General features: G+C 63.1%; 2 protein-coding genes across 4 annotated transcripts in view; both read left to right on the top strand.

The window, feature by feature from the left end:
- Positions 1 to 10,037, top strand: part of BRD4 (bromodomain containing 4) — an 87,271-nt gene extending 77,234 nt beyond the window's left edge. For all 3 annotated transcript variants that reach the window (XM_076001491.1, XM_076001490.1, XM_076001492.1), the window contains 9 exons: positions 1,092 to 1,144; positions 1,266 to 1,659; positions 2,273 to 2,851; positions 5,540 to 5,652; positions 5,738 to 5,900; positions 6,005 to 6,135; positions 6,388 to 6,593; positions 6,665 to 6,911; positions 7,187 to 10,037. In XM_076001491.1, the coding sequence (XP_075857606.1) occupies positions 1,092 to 1,144; positions 1,266 to 1,659; positions 2,273 to 2,851; positions 5,540 to 5,652; positions 5,738 to 5,900; positions 6,005 to 6,135; positions 6,388 to 6,593; positions 6,665 to 6,911; positions 7,187 to 7,255 (1,955 nt within the window). In that variant the 3' untranslated portion in view covers positions 7,256 to 10,037. The remainder of the gene's footprint in view (positions 1 to 1,091; positions 1,145 to 1,265; positions 1,660 to 2,272; positions 2,852 to 5,539; positions 5,653 to 5,737; positions 5,901 to 6,004; positions 6,136 to 6,387; positions 6,594 to 6,664; positions 6,912 to 7,186) is intronic.
- Positions 10,038 to 11,836: 1,799 nt separating this feature from the next.
- Positions 11,837 to 16,008, top strand: EPHX3 (epoxide hydrolase 3). Its single transcript, XM_012758379.3, has 7 exons — positions 11,837 to 12,356; positions 12,469 to 12,554; positions 12,948 to 13,105; positions 13,263 to 13,391; positions 14,863 to 14,966; positions 15,062 to 15,198; positions 15,304 to 16,008. Exons 1-7 carry the CDS (start codon positions 12,114 to 12,116, stop codon positions 15,527 to 15,529), a joined length of 1,083 nt encoding a protein of 360 aa, XP_012613833.2. The 5' UTR covers positions 11,837 to 12,113; the 3' UTR covers positions 15,530 to 16,008.
- The last annotated feature ends 1,863 nt before the right edge of the window (positions 16,009 to 17,871 follow it).

Below are 17,871 nucleotides of genomic sequence, written 5' to 3' on the forward strand. Positions count from 1 at the left end.
ATGGGTCCTTCGACATCAGCGGCGAGAGCTGGCACCCTGGCAAGGAACTCGGGGGGGAGCCAGGCAGAGCCAGGACGTGTTTCTCTGTGACAGGAATCCCAAAGGCACCAGACCACGGGTCCAGCCTCCACCCAGTGGTTGGCAGCTGTGTCACCTGCCAGCCTGTGAGCACTGGCCGGGGTCACCTCCCCTCTCTAGGGCTCACACATCATCTGTGTTTGGCATGGGGGCATCCAGCTGGAAGGAGTCCCTTAGCATAAAATCTCTGGGGTGGGGACAGAGGTGGGCAGGCTGGCTCTTGAGCACACACAGCTGAGATGCCAGGCTGTCGGCTCCCAGGGAGCCGGGGCATGTGCTGCCTTCTCTCTGCAGCATGGGGACTACGTCCCAGGGCAGGGACTTCTCCGGGGTCCATCTCCCCCGAGCTAAGAGAAGCTGGCCAGCGTCCTCCTCCGCTGGCCGTGGCAGTGAGCACCTGCCCTGTTCATTTCCGGTCATTCCAGGGAGGCCAGCCTGGCACTTTCCTCAGCACTCCCGGGACTCTGTGGCCAGGCCATGCCACAGGCCAACACCCTTATCACTACCATACTGAGCACCTCTGCTCCCGCTTGGAGGATGGGAAGGAGCAGGCCTCAGTGGGCCGTGCAGTTGGAGGCCCGAGTTGAACAGAATAGCTGGGTGACCCTGACTTCCCTCGACTGTCAAACGACCACGATGGTTTCCAACAGCACAGGTTGTTCCAAAACAGAGCAGGTTGGGGTCCAGAGCGGGCAGACACCTGGTCACCATAGCAGCGTCTGACCTGCAAGTAGGGGAGGCGCTGGGCGCCGGCCCGTGTCTCGGCCTTTAAAGGTGCCAGCGGTGTGCAGCTTGGCGGGAGGGGCTCTGTCAGGCACGGTCCCTGCAAGGAAAAGCAGCAGGCCAATGGGTAGGTGACGCTTCGTGTGTCTTTCCCTTCCCCGTGATGACCGGCTCGTCCTGGACCAAACCCGCCACCCTCTCAGCATCACCGGCCCTAGTGTCTGAACGCGTCTGCGCCAGCACATGCCCATCTCTCCCAGAGCCTCACCACCTTCTTTTTTCCTCTGCAGAGATGGCTCCGAAGTCAAAAAAGAAGGGGCACCCCGGGAGGGAGCAGAAGAAGGTACGTGGACTCGGGGGCCTCCTCCACTGTCTGCGGGGGCCCCGGAGGGACCCTGGGTCTGGCCTGGGCCGGGCCTGCCGGCCTGACGTCCACCCGTCTGTGTCTGTCTGTCCATCTGCAGCACCACCACCACCACCATCAGCAGATGCAGCAGGCGCCGGCCCCTGTGCCCCAGCCGCCGCCCCCACCGCCCCAGCAGCCCCCGCCCCCTCCACCCCCACCACCACAGCAGCAGCAGCCGCAGCCGCAGCAGCCACCACAGGCGCCCCCTCCGCCCCCGCCCTCCCTGCCGCAGCAGGCAGCGCCTGCGATGAAGTCCTCGCCCCCACCCTTCATCGCCGCCCAGGTGCCCGTCCTGGAGCCCCAGCTCCCGGGCAGCGTCTTCGACCCCATCGGCCACTTCACCCAGCCCATCCTGCACCTGCCGCAGCCCGAGCTGGCCCCTCACCTGCCCCAGCCGCCCGAGCACAGCACTCCACCCCATCTCAACCAGCACGCGGTCGTCTCTCCTCCAGGTGAGCCCCAGCCCTCCGGGGTGTCCCCCTACCTTGGCGTCCTCCCACGCAGTGACTGGGCGCTCTGGGCATCTCAGACACGAAAGGAGATGCCCCGGGACACAGCTCACACGGCGCTGGCACGCTGATTCGGAAGGCTCTGGTTCGGTTTTTCTGCCGGGCTAGGTGTTACCTGAGAAAAGAGGGGGGCCCCTCCGCGCCTCCTGGCCAGGGGCGGGGAGACAAGCTCGTCCTGACGAGACTCCTCCCGGGCAGCCTGTTCAGCACGGACCTGGGGTGGGAGGGTTGTGGTACAGGGACAGGGTTTGCCCGCCTGTGGGGCTGGGGAGGGGCTTGGCGAGTGGGTGACGGAGCTCCACATGGAGACCTGCAGGGTGGCGAGGAGAGAGGGAGACCGACCATAAGTCGGGAAGACGCCAGCCAGACTGGGGGGAGCCTGACCCCGCGTCCCCACTGGAAGCTGTCTCTGTTCCGGAGTCCGGGGTCTCGGAGCGTGGGGAGAGCTGACCGGTTGGGGGGAGGCCACTAGAGTGCAGGCGAGGTCAGGATGGGACAGAGGCCGGGCTGGAGCCGTGTCCTTCAGGCCTCACCGCCTGGTCTCGTGTCCTTCCAGCTTTGCACAACGCGCTGCCCCAGCAGCCTTCACGGCCCAGCAACCGAGCAGCCGCCCTGCCCCCCAAGCCCGCCCGGCCCCCAGCCGTGTCGCCCGCCCTGGCCCAGCCCCCCATGCTCCCACAGCCCCCCATGGCCCAGCCCCCGCAGGTGCTGCTGGAGGACGAAGAGCCGCCTGCCACACCCCTCACCTCCATGCAGATGCAGCTGTACCTGCAGCAGCTGCAGAAGGTGCAGCCCCCCACGCCGCTACTCCCTTCTGTGAAGGTGCAGTCGCAGCCCCCGCCCCCGCTGCCGCCCCAGCCCCACCCCTCTGTGCAGCAGCTACAGCAGCAGCCCCCGCCCCCACCCCCACCCCAGCCCCCGCCCCAGCAGCAGCACCAGCCCCCGCCGCGGCCTGTGCACTTGCAGCCCATGCCGTTCTCCGCGCACATCCAGCAGCCCCCGCCGCCCCCGGGCCAGCAGCCCCCACACCCGCCCCCGGGCCAGCAGCCGCCCCCGCCGCAGCCCGCCAAGCCTCAACAAGTCATTCAGCATCACCCGTCACCCCGGCACCACAAGTCGGACCCCTACTCCACAGGTAAGTGGCCCTACTCCGGGACTCCAGGGAGACCCAGAGTTCTGTTCTGGAGACGCCAGAAGGGTTGGCTTGTACTTCAGAGCGCAGCGGCTGAGAGTCGAGCCTCAAAGGCTCTGGCTAGCTGGAGGGGTGCCTGGAAAGGGGGCGTCGGTGCTTCCTGCAGTGTCTCTGTCGGGTATCTGTCTTGCTTGCAAGCTGAGATCACCCAGAACAAGGCCCCTGTAGGCCCTTCTCTTAGAATTTAGTCAGGAATGTGACAGCACACCATGTTCCCTGCTAGCTGGGGAAGCCAGAGCCCAGGGAAGGCATCTGATCCGCCTCTGGAGCTGTGGGGCAGCCTCCCTGGAGGAGGAGGTGAGCATAGGAGTGAGTTGACTAAGCAGGGTGGGGAGTGAGCTGGGGCAGGACTGGGGCCTTGTGGTCTGCTCCAGGCCCATGACGATGGGTCCCTCCAGCCTGTAGGGCCCTGGGGGATCCTGGCGTTCCTGCTCTTGGCCTTGCAAGGCACACTTGGCAAATCTAGGGCGCCATGGTGGGGAGCACTGGGCAGGAGTGTTTAACTCACAATAGTTTTGAGACCAGGTCCTTGTGAAGCGTACGTAACTCACTTGTCTTTTCACCTTGGGAGCTGTGTGAATTATGTTTTCAAGTTGCCTGTAACTCACACACAGGAAACAATAAAAAACAACAAAGTTTTCATTGAATTGGAAAGGATCGCTTTCTTTCCGAAGTTTTGTTCTATTTTCGTTATAAAACACAGTGGCCCCAAGGAGAAAATTTCTTCTCTAGTGTGGTAATCAGTGTGTTAAGCGTCAGTAACCAGAGTTTCCTGGCTGGCCCTGGCAGGGGGACAGTGCAGTGGATGCCAGTGGCATGGTGGTGCTCCAGGGCCAGGGTACAGGCTCTCGGACTCAGCAGTGTAGACTGTGCGGTCATCTTGGGGGTGCACCGGGGGCTGCCTGCAAACCGAGCAGCAAAGCAGCGACTACCTCTGAACCTTGCGCGAGCAGCGTGGTGCCGCGTGCTCTGAGCCCGGAGTGGCTCTCTGTCCTCCCCGGGAAAGGCTGGCGTGGGCAGGCAGTGTGCTTCACCTGGGCGTCCCTGCAGGGAAGGGAAGGGACAGGGGTGCGGGGCCTTCAGAGGGGAGCCAGCAGTGCGTAGGGCCCACAGGGGCCAGGGCAGATCCCCTCTGGCCCACTCTGCTTTGAGTCCCTGGACCCCCACCCCAGCTCACGCTAGTTTTGAGACCAGGGCACAGGGAGTGGCGTGGATTAGAGCCTTACTGGGGACTTTGGGCCAAAAGCCACATTGTCAGACTCCTGGGGAAGCTCAGCGTGCATCCCTGGGCACCCAGCCAGCTTTCAGGCGCCACCCCTCAACCCCTGGGCGTCCCCTCTAAAGCCACCAATAGGTGGAGGTTCCTGTAGACCACAGGGCCAACGGCACACGCGCCGTTGCCCGGGTCAGCCCCAGCAGGTGTTCCTGAGGGCACTGCCCTAGGCTGGAGGCTGTCCCAGCCGCGTGCCTGTGAATCACTGGGGGCCAGACCCAAAGCCTCCCAGCACCAACTAGGGATGGCAGTATCCACAGCAGTCCTGATGTGTTGGAGTCGAAGGAAATGTTGAGGCCAGCAAACTCAGCTACAGGGGCCCCAAGCAGCTGTGGTGCCTCCTGGGGTCAGGGGCGGGCCCTGGCTCTAGAGAGAGGCAAGAGGGTCGACCACCCTGGGGCGTTACAGTCTGCTATAGGTACCTCTGGCCGGTGGGGCCCCGGGAGACCCTGGGGTGCCCATGCTGGCAGGCAGTGGCTCGGAAGCAGGCTCTGGAGGTCGTCGGTGGAAGGGCTAGCACATGGAGCCAGGTTAGGTTGTCCAGTGTGAGGCTCGGGACCCGACCAGGTGCCAGGGGCGTTGCAGAGAGCCGGTTTTCTCCTGTGGCCGGTTTACCGAGGCCCCCCTCCTGCAGGGGTTCGAGCAGAGGGTGTCCGTGTGTAGGGCAGCAGGACTTGGCTCCTCCAGGGCTCTGCTTGCTCACCGCCAAGGCTGAGGAGTTAGATTTCAGCGTGGGTTGTTCCCTTCCCAAGGGCCAGCAGTACCGGCGCCGCATGCTCACGCCCGTGGCGGCCTGGATCCCGCCCAGCCTTGGGTTGGCCGCGGGTGGCAGGCCAGCCAGTTTCCTAAAGGAACCCCAGCTCCAGGCTTCCTTCCCCCTCGGGGCAGGCAAGCTAAGTTAGGGAGCAGGACTGGGGGAGGGGTCCTGAGATTCCCCAGGCCATGTGGGGACAGAGGCGGGCACCTGGGTTGAGCTTTGCGGGGCTGGAAAGTGCGGATACCCGGCTGCACTCAGGCCCGATGTGTCCAGTCTGTGTTTCTCAAAGCTTCGTAGGTCTGACACACGGGAGACTGCAGCGCCGGGACTGGCGCCGCACGGCTCCCGGGAGCCTGCTGCATGCTGAGCTCGGGATGTGACTGGGCGGGCATGGGCCCCAGGCACAGAGCACTGGGGGCACGCAGCCCCCGGAGCAGGGGCTTGTCCTTGCCAGGCTCGGTGGCGTCTGTGGGTCTCCACCCTTTTGAGCCTGGCCGGCCGCGTGCTGTTGCAGCTTCCAGCCTGTCCTTCCCCCGTTACGATTCTCTCAGGGCCCAAGTAGCCCTCCAGCCCATGACACACTTCTTATCCCCTGTCCTAGGTCATCTCCGAGAAGCCCCCTCCCCGCTTATGATGCCCTCCCCCCAGATGCCGCAATTCCAGAACCTGACCCGCCAGTCTCCGCCCCAGCAAAGCGTGCAGCCTAAGAAGCAGGTAAGGCCAGGGCTGGGCCAAGGCCCCAGGGCCGGCCAGGGGGTGCCTGCCGACCTCACCGGCCGCCGTGCCTGTGCCGTCCCAGGAGCTGCGTGCGGCCTCCGTGGTCCAGCCCCAGCCCCTGGTGGTGGTGAAGGAGGAGAAGATCCACTCACCCATCATCCGCAGCGAGCCCTTCAGCCCCTCGCTGCGGCCGGAGCCCCCCAAGCACTCGGAGAGCATCAAGGCCCCCGTCCACCTGCCCCAGCGTGAGTGCCCTCCCCGCCCACCACGGGGACTCGGGCCGGCCCGTGTTGGGCGTGAGCTTGCTGTGGGGCCAGTGGCCCAGGCCCACGGGCTCTTTGTGTTCCAGGGCCAGAGATGAAGCCCGTGGACGTCGGGAGGCCTGTGATCCGGCCCCCTGAGCAGAACGCCGCCCCGCCGGGGGCCCCCGACAAGGATAAACAGAAACAGGAGCCGAAAACTCCAGTTGCACCCAAAAAGGTAGGGACGGCAGGCCTGTGGGTGTCCCTGCTGCCCCTCGTCCCGGGACTGCACCCTGCTGGCGCCCCTGCTGCCATTGCCTTCAGGCACAGCAGTCCTCACCTGCCCCTGGCCTCTCTGCCCCTGGCCTCACCTGCCACTGGCCTCTCTGTCCCTGGCCTCACCTGCCCCTGCCCTCACCTGCCACTGGCCTCTCTGTCCCTGGCCTCACCTGCCCCTGGCCTCACCTGCCCCTGGCCTCTCTGCCCACAGGACCTGAAAATCAAGAACATGGGCTCCTGGGCCAGCCTGGTGCAGAAGCATCCAACCACCCCGTCCTCCACAGCCAAGTCGTCGAGCGACAGCTTCGAGCAGTTCCGCCGCGCCGCTCGCGAGAAGGAGGAGCGCGAGAAGGCCCTGAAGGCCCAGGCGGAGCACGCTGAGAAGGAGAAGGAGCGGCTGCGGCAGGAGCGCATGAGGTGGGCAGAGCTCCGAGGGGGGCTCCTGGGGTCACACTGGGGCCCCCAGCTGACGGCCCTCCTCTGCCCAGGAGCCGGGAGGACGAGGACGCACTGGAGCAGGCCCGGCGGGCCCATGAGGAGGCGCGCCGGCGCCAGGAGCAGCAGCAGCAGCAGCGGCAGGAGCAGCAGCAGCAGCAACAGCAGCAGCAGCAGCAGGCCGCAGCCGTGGCCGCCGCCGCCGCCCCCCAGGCCCAGACCTCCCAGCCCCAGTCCATGCTGGACCAGCAGAGGGAGCTGGCCCGGAAGCGGGAGCAGGAGCGAAGGCGCCGGGAAGCGGTGAGTCGGGGGTCCCAGAGGGGACTGTTGGGCAGGGGTCTGCCCCGGAGGGGCTGGGAATCGGGACCTGGGGCCTGAGAGGGTGCGGAGCCAGGGACCCCAGGCCCTGTGCGTCTGCAGTCGGCCTTTGGCTCGGCGCGATGGCCTCATGCCACCAGGGTGCCGGGCGGGCACCGAGGGAACACTCCCGGGAGGTCTGAGGACCACTGCAGCAACAGGGGCAGTGGGCGGCTGGGGCACCCCGCCTCACTCCCTCCCTCTTTCCTCTCCTTCAGATGGCAGCTACCATTGACATGAATTTCCAGAGTGATCTATTGTCAATATTTGAAGAAAATCTTTTCTGAGAGCACCTAGGTGGCTTCTGACTTTGATTTTCTGGCAAAACGTTGACCTTTCCATAGTGTTAGGGGCGGCGGTGGAGGCAGTAGCAGCGGCCAGGGGGTGTCTCTGGGCCCGGCCCTCCTGCATGCGATGCCCGGGGCAGGCCTGACGGGCAACTGAGGATCGCAGAGCCTGTCTGCCTTACGGCCAGCCGGACAGACGTCCTGCCACCCGCCACCCCTCGCAGGACGTCAGCTCAGAGCACGCCTCGTTACGAGCAAGTGCCGGCCGGACCCAAGCCCTGCATCCCCACGTGGGGGGCAGAGGCCCTTCTCTCCGCCAAATGTCTACACAGTATACACAGGACATCGTTGCTGCCGCCACCGTGACTGGTTTCTGTCCCCGAGAACATGACGTTCGTGACGTCCCGCCCACCGGGAGTTCTTCCCCACACCCAGCCGTTGCCGCCCACTCCCAGGAGGCCAGGGCAGGCCCACGTGGGCTGGAGGCGGGCGAGGCCGGCCCACCCCTGCTGGCACTGACTTTGCCTTGAACAGATCCCACCCCTCCCCTCCCCCACAAGCCTTTAATCGAGAGCCGCTCTCTGTAAGTGTTCGCTTGTGCAAAAGGGAATAGTGCCGTGGAGGTGTGTGTCCATGGCAGTCTGGGGCGAGGTGACTGTCCTGCGTGTGTGGGCAGGCCTCGCCCGGGGAGTGAGGCCACCAACCAAAGTCAGTTCCTTCCCACCTGTGTTTCTGGTTTTTTTTTTTTTTTTTCTATATATATATTTTTTGTTGGATTCTATTTTATTTTTAATTCTCTCTTCTTCTCCAGACACAATGGCACTGCTTATCTCCGAAATGGTGTGATCGTCTCATTGAGCGGCGCTGCCACCGCGCTGTGGGTAGTGTGTGACCGTGGCTGTCCTGTATAGTGAACATAGTTGGCATATCTTTGTTTGAAGTTTGTTGGTGACTCCACCAAACTGGTGTAAAAAAGAAAAAAACTCAAAAATCCACAAAAAAGAACAAAACACAAAATGCAAAAAAAAAAAAAAACCTGCCTATATTTTACTCAGTTTCAGACTTTATTAGTCTATTTTTAATTATTAAACCAGAAAGCTGCGATTTCTTTTATTTCTCTTCCTCCCCTATCCCCTCATTTGTTGGCTTCTTTGTTTTTTTAATGTCAGATCTGTTTGAGTTGTTTTTTTACCAATAAAGGAAGGGCCAGGGGACAAGGTGGGCACCAGGCGCTGGGGGGCGCAGACTGAGGCAGAGGCTTCCCAGCCCTGTGCCCAGCCCCAACCAGCCGGCTGCTCCTTCCCACGCTTTTTTTTAATTTTATAATTGGAGCCCTTGGTGAGGTTACGCGTGCCATGAGAACCCACTCTACACCACAACGCTGGTGCCTCCGTGTTGGCCAAACTCTGGAGTCGCTGACTGGTTTGACTTTCATACGGTGAATATGCATTTGGTCTGTACTGATCATGGAATAAACACATCTCTCTTTTTTAATGCTGGCGTCTCCCTGACATTTCTTTGTGAACCACCTGTTGCCTAGGCTAGGCCCAGGGCTCCCCCCCTGGACCCCAGACCACCTCTCGGTAATAATTACCACCAGGAGCGACCTAGCCCCTCTCTCCCGTGGCCTGCCCCTGCTTTCCCTGGGCAGGAGCAGCTCAGGCTAGCAGCAGCCACCCCAAGCAGAAGCTGTGACACAGAGCCCAGGCACCCATTCTGTGGGCCCCTGGCCTAGGTGGGTGACATGCTCCGGCAGAACCCTGGCCATACTCCAGACAGTATTCTTCCCCTTCACCCTCCTCCGTCCTGGTCCTCCCCTCACCAAAGGACTTGGGCCACTTCTCCTACCTTGCTTGCCTCTACCTAACTCCTTTCATTTAAGCTCAGGGTTAACCAGATATTCTTAGATAAGTGTACACCCCCCCCCCAATAGGATCCTCATCCCCCACGCACATACATACACACGCACACATTCCTGCCCGAGAAAGCCCACGGATGGCCGCCTGGCCAGCCCTGCCTGTGTATGCACATGCCCTAGCCACAAGGCACGGGTGGCGCCCAAGAACAGCCCCCTAGGATGTAAGATACAAGTATATAATTTATATGTATGCAGAGACAAACCGAAACGTTTCTAGCACTGTTTATTAACCTACATGTCCCCTTTTCAGCCTGTAAGGCCCTTTATCGTCTTGTGTTTAGATCTGCCAAACCTCCCAGCGAGGGTGTAGCTGGGGCATCCAGCCAGGGGCCCCTGACTTCCTTGACATCCCTACCCACCCAGGCACTTCCTCATAGACCACTGTGCCAGTGCAAGTGTGACATATTTTGGTTCTTTGGGGTTTCTTCCATCTCATCCCACCCCCTGTTTTTTGTTCCTTGTTTTGTTCAGTAACTTCCCCAGGCTGGCCCAACTGTTGAGCTGGAGAGATGGTTTTGTATGCACCTTCCTGCTGAAGATTTAACTCTGCCACGGCCACCTTCACATCTAACTGGGTTGTCCTTAGAACTGGGATCTATTTAATTTCTCCAGCCATTTCCCAATCCTTCCCACAGTACTAGAAATCTTAGTCCCATACAAGAGTAAGAGGTGTGTACAAGCCCCCAATGTACTGTATGCACGGATCGCTTGGCCAATAATTATGTCAGTGAATCTGAGACTTGTATTAAACACTTTAGACATTTGTAGAAGGGAATTCGTAGACTTTTCACTTATATACTAAAGGTTCTTTTTTTTTTGTGCAGTTCTCATTGCAAAAATAAACATTTGTACTGAATATAAAGTTACCTTCCTGTGACTACTGCTGTCTTTTTGTTTAAGAAGGAGTTGGGAGGAGGTGAGGTGAGGGCGGGGGTCAATGATGTGTAGCAGAGGAAGACCAGAGGTCCCCAGACACCCACCAGCCGTGCAGCCAGATTAGAGGACTCTCTCTGGGAGATCCTGAGAACATCAAGTTGTCAGAGAATTGATTTGATGGAAAGTATAAAAGAAGCCAAAATTATGATATTAGGCTAATCAAGCAAGAAAAAAGCTAGGTCGTTAAGTCCAGGGAGAACAATGTGAGACTGTGTGATCATAGACATCTATCTGTTCCAACTCTGAGATGCACTGTTTACTGAGAACACCATAAACCACTCTTCACCTTTAAGTAATAACTTCCTGGACTGCATTATGGTCCCAGGACAGTATGATGTTTAGCAGCCTTGACAATAAATACAAAGGTGTATAGATAAAAGTGGGAGGTAGAAGAAGGAGCAGCAGGTGTCAAAGGATGGTGGGTAGTTTAAATGAAACCAACAGAAAAAATAGCACGTCCAGTGGTGGCGATGTAAATCTGTAGGTAATGCCTCAAGTTGTTAAATCAAGAAATAGTTACAGAAGCACATTTAGTGATACCTAGGTAACCACCAGAAGATACAAAGGCATTCTAATGGCCGCCCCCAGGAGGAAGGGAGGTGGAGACAGATTGCTGTCTTTCTCCCTGTCATTCTGGATTGCTGTCTAGCCAGATTTATAGCTTTAAGTCAAGTGATTTCATCCCCGAATTTCAGGTTCATGATCTGTACTGCAGGGATGTGATAAGACTACCTACACTTAACAGTGCTGCTGTAAGGGTTAAATAATGACAGGCGTCCCTAACGTGTTGCAGGATCTTGGGGGCAGGTTGCAAAACAGGAGGAAGAAGCTGGTTCCTTGCAAGGACAGGGCTCTGTGACACCGGGCCCTGCCCTGCTTCCTCTTTCCGCCAGAGCCCCAGTGACTCAGTTGGCCCGGTCCTCCTCTGGGGAGCCGGGCCTGCCCCCTAGGAGTCAGGGTATCCCGTCTCCACTTGCGGATTGGCTCCCCGGCTGGGACCTGTCACTCGGACATCAATAGCCGCCGCCATCCAATCACGGCCGTGCGCGGGCGGGCCGGAGGGCCTGCTGGGCCAACAGGAGGACGGCGCTGGGCCGAGGCCGCTGGACCCGCCGTTGGAACCGGGGCTGCATGAAGGTGCTGCTAGGTCTTCCGCGCCAGGCCGGGGAGAGGGTCTCTCGCTCTGGGGCGGGGAGCTCCCAGCGGGCGGCGGCCGGGGCTCCCGAGGCTACCTCGGCCCGCTGAGGCCGCCCGCGCCCGCCCTCTAATCCGAGCCATAGCATTGCCCGTCCCCCTTCTTCCGCTTCCGGGCCCGCCCGACCCGCCATATTAGGTTCCGGCCCCGCCCCCGTCCCATTGGCCCAGCCCCCTCACCGAGGGCTCCGGCCTTCGCTGCCCAATGTTAGGCCTCGCCTCCTCTAGGCTCCACCCACGCTCCCGCCCACCCGCGCAGGCCACGCCCCCTAGCCCTGACACCGCGCCCAGGCCACGTTGGGTCCGCCTTTCCGGCCCGAAGGCCGCACCTACTCTGCATAGGCCCCGCCCCCTCGCCCCTGGCCCCGCCCATCGCCCTCAGGGGGTCCTGCCGCAGGTTTGCGCCCGCTCCGAACCTACCTCCAGCGCTTCCGCGGCGCCGCCGCCTGGTGCGGGAGTCCCCGCAGGCCCCGCCCCCGGCTTAAGCCCCGCCCAGGCCGCCCTCGGCCCCGCCCACGCCCCCGGTTTTCCGCACAAGCTCCTCCCCGGCCCCGCGGGCCCCGCCCCCGCGCCCTGGCCCGGGTCCCCGTCCCTGGCGCGCCCAGGTGTCTGTTTACCTGGCGCTCAGGTGAGTCTCGAGCCGCGGCGGTCTCGGCCCTAGCCGCCCGCCTCTCCCTCGGCGCGGCCCGCCAGCCCGACGGCACGGAGGGGCCCGGGGCCCCGGGCGCAGGGCGGCCCGCCTCGCCGCTGCCGCGCGCGCCCCCGGCGCAGGCCCCCGACGGCGGCGCCGCGGCCCCCGAGCGCGGGCACATGCCGGACCTGGTGGTGACGGCGCTGCTGGCGCCGTCGCGCCTGTCGCTGAAGCTGCTCCGCGCCTTCCTGTGGAGCCTCGTGTTCTCCGCGGCGCTGGTGGCCGCGGCGGCCTACGGCTGCGTGGCGCTGGCGCACGTGCTGTGCCGGCCCCGGCGCGGCTGCTGCGGGCGCCGCCGGCGCGCGGCCCCCGCCTGCCTGAGCGACCCCTCGCTGGGCGAGCACGCCTTCCTGACCCTCAAGGTGAGCGCGCGCGGGCCGGGGCCGCGGGCATGCCCGGTCAGCCCGCAGGCCTGGGCTTCGAGCCTAGGAAGGGGGGTTCCCGCGCCTCACACCGTGCGCCCCGACCCCGCAGAGCTCGGGCCTGCGACTGCACTACGTGTCGGCTGGGCGAGGCAACGGACCCCTCATGCTGTTCCTGCACGGCTTCCCCGAGAACTGGTACGTGCGCGCGGGGCGCGCGGGGCGCGGGGCCGGTGGGGCTCGGACCGACCAGCCGCCCGGGAACCCAAGACGCGGCGAGGAGGGCTGGGTGGGCGGGGTAGGCTGGGGCGCGCGGAGCGTGTAGGGCCCGGAGGGGATGCCAGGGGCCGAGGGGGCTGCGCCAGGGTGCCTGGGGCCCGGAGGACATGAAGGGAGGCGACCAAGGGGTGCTGAGGTCGAGATGCCCTGGGTTTGGGGTGCAGCTGGTCTTAGCCTCTGCCTGGGATTCCCGTCCTCCTTTCTGGGAAATCTGGAGCAGGAAGCTGGGCTTGCCAATGGTCTCTGCTGGGCGTAGGACGGAGGCGCAGCCCGGGAGCCCTGACTCAATTTCCCTCCCCGCCCACCGGGCAGGTTCTCCTGGCGCTACCAGCTCAGGGAGTTCCAGAGCCGCTTCCACGTCGTGGCCGTGGACCTGCGTGGCTATGGTCCTTCCGACGCGCCGCGGGACGTGGACTGCTACACCACCAGCCTGCTGATGGCGGACATCGAGGATGTCATCCTAGGCCTGGGTGCAGACACGCCCCGCGTCCCAGAAGCCACCTCCCCCATCCTGCACACACACCCATCCCCCCTTCCCCCTCCGCCCCTGCTTCCTCCTTGCTGGGGCCTGTGACCCCCCGCCCTCAGCCCTACCTGGCACCTCACACCAGCTTCTCTGCCCCTCAGGTTACTCCAAGTGCATCCTGGTGAGCCACGACTGGGGTGCTCTTATCGCCTGGAATTTCTCCATCTACTACCCGTCCATGGTGGAGCGCATGGTTGTGGTCAGCGGTCCGCCCATGTCCGTGTACCAAGGTGTGTCGGGGAGTCTGGGACACTGGGCTGTACCTGCGTGCAGGGGGGTGTGTGTGTGTGGCTACATTTGCAATGTACACCTGTCCACCTGCCAGGGGCAGGGGGCGCAGCAGTGAACCCGGGTTTCTTCCCTTGCGTCACTTCGCAGTCTAAAGTCGATGATAATGCATTTAGGAGCAGCCCACATTCTTTGAGCACTTACGCAGTAGCAAGGAGCCTGTGTGCAGTAACCTGCCCAAGGCTCCTGGGCTTATGAAAGTGTTATTCCCCTGTGTTACAGCTGGGGGAAACTGAGGCAAGAGAGGTTAAATGACTTTCTTCTGGCAGGGAAGGCACAGGTAACTAAAGCCACTGCGGGAGCATGAGATGCCATCCGAGGCTGCCCACTGCCTGTGTCACAGCTCCTGCTTTTAGTTCCCGGCATGGGAGTCGTAGCTACGTGACCTCTCTCTCTTTCTCTCTCCCCCTCCTCACTCTCCTTGTGGTTATTTCGTGCCCGTCTCTCCTTCTAGACCAGGCGTCCTCAAACTACGGCCCGCCGGCCACCTGCCTGTGTGTTTTGTTTTGTTTTGTTTTGTTTTTGAGACAGAGTCTCGCTCTGTTGCCCAGGCTAGAGTGAGTGCCGTGGCGTCAGCCTCGCTCACAGCAACCTCAATCTCCTGGGCTCAGGCGATCCTCCTGCCTCAGCCTCCCGAGTAGCTGGGACTACAGGCATGCCCGGCTAATTTTTTCTATATATATATTAGTTGGCCAATTAATTTCTTTCTCTTTATAGTAGAGACGGGGGTCTCGCTCTTGCTCAGGCTGGTTTCGAACTCCTGACCTGGAGCAATCCGCCCGCCTCGGCCTCCCAGAGTGCTGGGATTACAGGCGTGAGCCACCGCACCCGGCCCACCTGCGGGTGTTTTTGCCCATTTGTCTTTTTACTTCAAAATAAGATGTGTGCAGTGTGCATAGGAATTTGTTCATCGTTTTTTTTAAACTATAGTCCGGCCCTCCAACGGTCTGAGGGACAGTGAACTGGCCCCCTGTTTAAAAAGTTTGAGGACCCCTGCTCTAGACTCTAGGCTCCCGTGAGGGCAGGAAGTCCTGTCTGTCCCATTCGCTGCTGTGTCTCCAGGGTCTAGAACAGGGCCTGGCACACAGTAGGTGCTCAATGAATGTCAGCTGAATGGAGCAGGGGGAAATGCATCCTGGGCTAGGCAGCGGATGCACACCAGTGAATGCGGGGGCTCCCCCGAGCTGCAGACGGAGGACCCCCCCCATTCTGAGGATGGCGACCGCCCAGCGCCATCTGTCTGGGTAGGAGGCTGGTACGGGGCCAGGAGGGCCGTCTGGTGTCTTTTACAGACTCAGGCAACGCAGCGGCGGCACTCCTGAGGCCCGTGTGCCCGACCTGGGCATGCGTAGGGGCTCAGGTGTGTGGGGGCCTAACAGGCCTCACCTCTGTCCCCCAACCCACCCACCCCAGACTACTGTCTGCGCCACATTGGCCAGCTCTTCCGTTCGAACTACATGTTCCTGTTCCAGCTTCCCTGGCTGCCCGAGAAGTTTCTGTCCATGTCTGACTTCCAGGTGCAGTGGGGCGAGGGGCTGGGGCTGGGGGGCGGCAGGCTGGGGAGGCGGGGGGCTGGCCGGGCACTGACACCAGAGTCCTGCTGTCTGCCCAGATCCTGAAGACCACCTTAGCTCACCGCAAGTCAGGCATCCCGCACCTGACCCCCACCGAGCTCGAGGCCTTCCTGTATAACTTCTCACAGCCCAATGGCCTCACCGGGCCCATCAACTACTACCGAAACCTCTTCAGGTGAGAACGGGCGTGGGGCCGGAAGCTCAGGAGAGTCGCTGGGGCAGGGGGTGGGGGGGCATCCATCCGTCTGTCTGTCTGTCTGTCTGTCTGTCTTGGCCACAGGAATTTCCCGTTGGAGCCCCAGGAGCTGGCCGCGCCCACACTGCTGCTGTGGGGGGAGAAAGACCAGTACTTCGAGCTGGGGCTGGTGGCGGCCATCGGCAGCCGCTTTGTGCCCGGCCGGTTGGAGGCCCACATCCTGCCAGGGGCGGGCCACTGGATCCCGCAGAGCCACCCCCGGGAGATGCACCAGTACATGTGGGCCTTCCTGCAAGACCTGCTGGACTAGCGGCCCCCTTCCTGCCAGCCTGCCCAGGAGCGGGGGAGGGGGGACTCCCAGGAGCACACGCCCGCCGTGGGAGTGTGCCCGGGGACCGAGGGACGTCCGGGCACGCAGGCAGACTCTTGGGTCTCCCACAGGCTCGGGACCCCGGGCGGCACGTGAGTGCATCTGCGGGCCTTCACGTTGCAGGCGTGGGCGCGTGCACACCTGAGCCGGCACTTTGACCCCGGGCACTCCCGTGTCCCTCTGCTCCGTGGCGCCAGATGCTGGGACCGAGTGTCCTGCCTCTCCCCTCCCTGGGACCCCAGCCTGCTCCTTGCCGTGGCCGGCCAGATGATAAACTTGGCCCTTCCCGTCCCCGGCTCCCACATCCAGCCTGGGTCTTCATGCAGAATGCCACCGCGCTGCCAGCCATGTCTGGCGGGATTCAACTTAAAATGTAAATTAGTTTAAAACGAAATAACAATTAAAATGCAGTGCCTCAGTCACGCCAGCCATGGTTCAAGTGCTCAATCGCCACATCAGTGCAGAAAGATCTTTCAGACGGCGGCGCCCCGGCCTCGGCCGAGGAGGGTATTTGTAGCTTAAGAGTAGGGGGGGGGCCTCCCCGCCTGGCTTTTGACAGCCCCAGCAAGCAGGGGACCCTGGTGGGCAGGCAGGTGGGTGTGCAGTCTCCTCTCCAGCCAGGCCCCGGGGGCAGCTCCCGCGATCCCCCTCCTCCTCCTCCTCCTGACCCTAGGCCTGGTCAGGTCAAGTTCTCTGGCCACCCCGGCCTGGGGCTGGCCCGCGTCTCCCATCCCTGGGAAAAGGGACTCGCGGCCCTGGAAGCACGCGTGAGATTCTGGACTCGCTGAGCTCCCAGGAGGTCCCCTCTGCGACCCGAAGCAAGCCTGCCTCTCCGGCTCCTGGAACCTTCTGCTCCAAATTAGCCGCGCTTCCTGCTGACTTTCTGGAGGCCTCTGGCTCCAGCTTCCAGATGGGGGGGGGGATTGCCAAGGGGAGGGGAAGCGCCCAACCCCAGGCCTGTCACGGCATCAGCCTCTATCTCCCTGGCGTCTGCCTGGCCTTTGGGGGACAGCGTCATTACCTGCAGCCTGAGGGCCTGTGGGGTCAGAGAAGTGCATCCTCCTGCCTCTGGGATGGGCCTCCCTGCTGGTCGACACCCCCCCCCCCCGCCCCTCCCTGGTCCCCAGAGTAACACCCTTTTACGCTCAACGTAGGTGCCAGGCGCTGCTCCAGGGACAGAGTGAACGAGAAGGACACAGCCTTCCTCCCGTGCACGCCGTGACGGCCCGCGCGAGGCTTCCCTGAGGGAGCGCGGGGGAGGGGGGGACCCCAGCTTTCGGGGAGGGGACGCACTTTAAGGGGGAGCGGAAGGCAGTGCGTGGGAAGGTCCGAGGCGCGACCAGCCCGGCTGCCAAGGCAGGACGGGCGGGCGGGCGGGCGAGCGGGGACAGCCAGGCCGCCAGGCCCGCGAGGAGCGTGCGCCCGACTCTCAAGGGAAGCCGGGCAGGGTTTTCAGCAGGGACGGACATGGCCTGCATTTTGAAGAGCTCCCTGCGGCGGCCGGACGGTCCCACGCAGGAGCGCGGAGGCCCCCGCGCAGGGCGGGCCCCGGCGGAGCAGGGACCCCCGCCCAGGGCCGGGCCCCGGGCCAGCGCAGGGGGGCCCGGGGACCCCGGGGGCTGGCGCGGAGGCCGGGGGGCGCGGAGGCCGGCGGACAGGACGAGGACGGCGTCCAGGGGGCTGGTGGGGCCCCCGGCGACGGTTGCCAGGGCGACGGGGGAAGGGTGATGGTTAACCGGAACGGGGAGCGGTTGTCCGGGTGACCGGAGGGGCCCAGGCAAAGGCTGACGGGAGGCCTGGGACAGTTGCCCGGGCGACTGGGGTCCGCTGACCGTTGCTAGGGCGACGAGAGGGCGCCCTGGAGGAAGCGACCGCGTTGATTGGGCAGAGTCCCGACGAGTGGGCCAATAGGGGCTCGCGGCGGCTCGGCCTAGGCCCGCCTCCCCCTGCCCGCGCCAATCCGGACGCGCCTTCCTCCTGGCCCAGGGAGGCGCGCACGTCGCTGCAGGCCGGAGCTGGGGCCTCGAGGGTAATGCCCTCTGCGGAGCCCCTGCCCGGAGCCCCTGCCTCCAGACCGCTTTCCCGCACCTCATTCGTTCATTCACTCATTCGTTCACGCATGCATCTGCCCCTGCCAGCAGCTCTACGCCCGCACCCGAGGACGGGCGGCGGACCGCGGGGTGCGGTCGGGCACCGGCGGGACGAGGAGCCAGCCGGGAGGGGCGCTTACCTGCCGGCAGGAAGGGAAGGCTGCCTGGAGGAGGCGGCCTTGGCGCTGAGCC

This window comes from Microcebus murinus, chromosome 4 (assembly GCF_040939455.1).
Source record: "Microcebus murinus isolate Inina chromosome 4, M.murinus_Inina_mat1.0, whole genome shotgun sequence".
In the NCBI taxonomy this organism is placed as follows: Eukaryota; Metazoa; Chordata; class Mammalia; order Primates; family Cheirogaleidae; genus Microcebus; species Microcebus murinus.

Coding starts and splice junctions, on each gene's coding strand:
- EPHX3 (XM_012758379.3), top strand. CDS start 12,114: ATGCCGGACCTGGTGGTGACGGCGCTGCTGGCGCCGTCGCGCCTGTCG. Junction 12,357..12,468: donor ACGCCTTCCTGACCCTCAAG/GTGAGCGCGCGC, acceptor CCGACCCCGCAG/AGCTCGGGCCTGCGACTGCA. Junction 12,555..12,947: donor CACGGCTTCCCCGAGAACTG/GTACGTGCGCGC, acceptor CCCACCGGGCAG/GTTCTCCTGGCGCTACCAGC.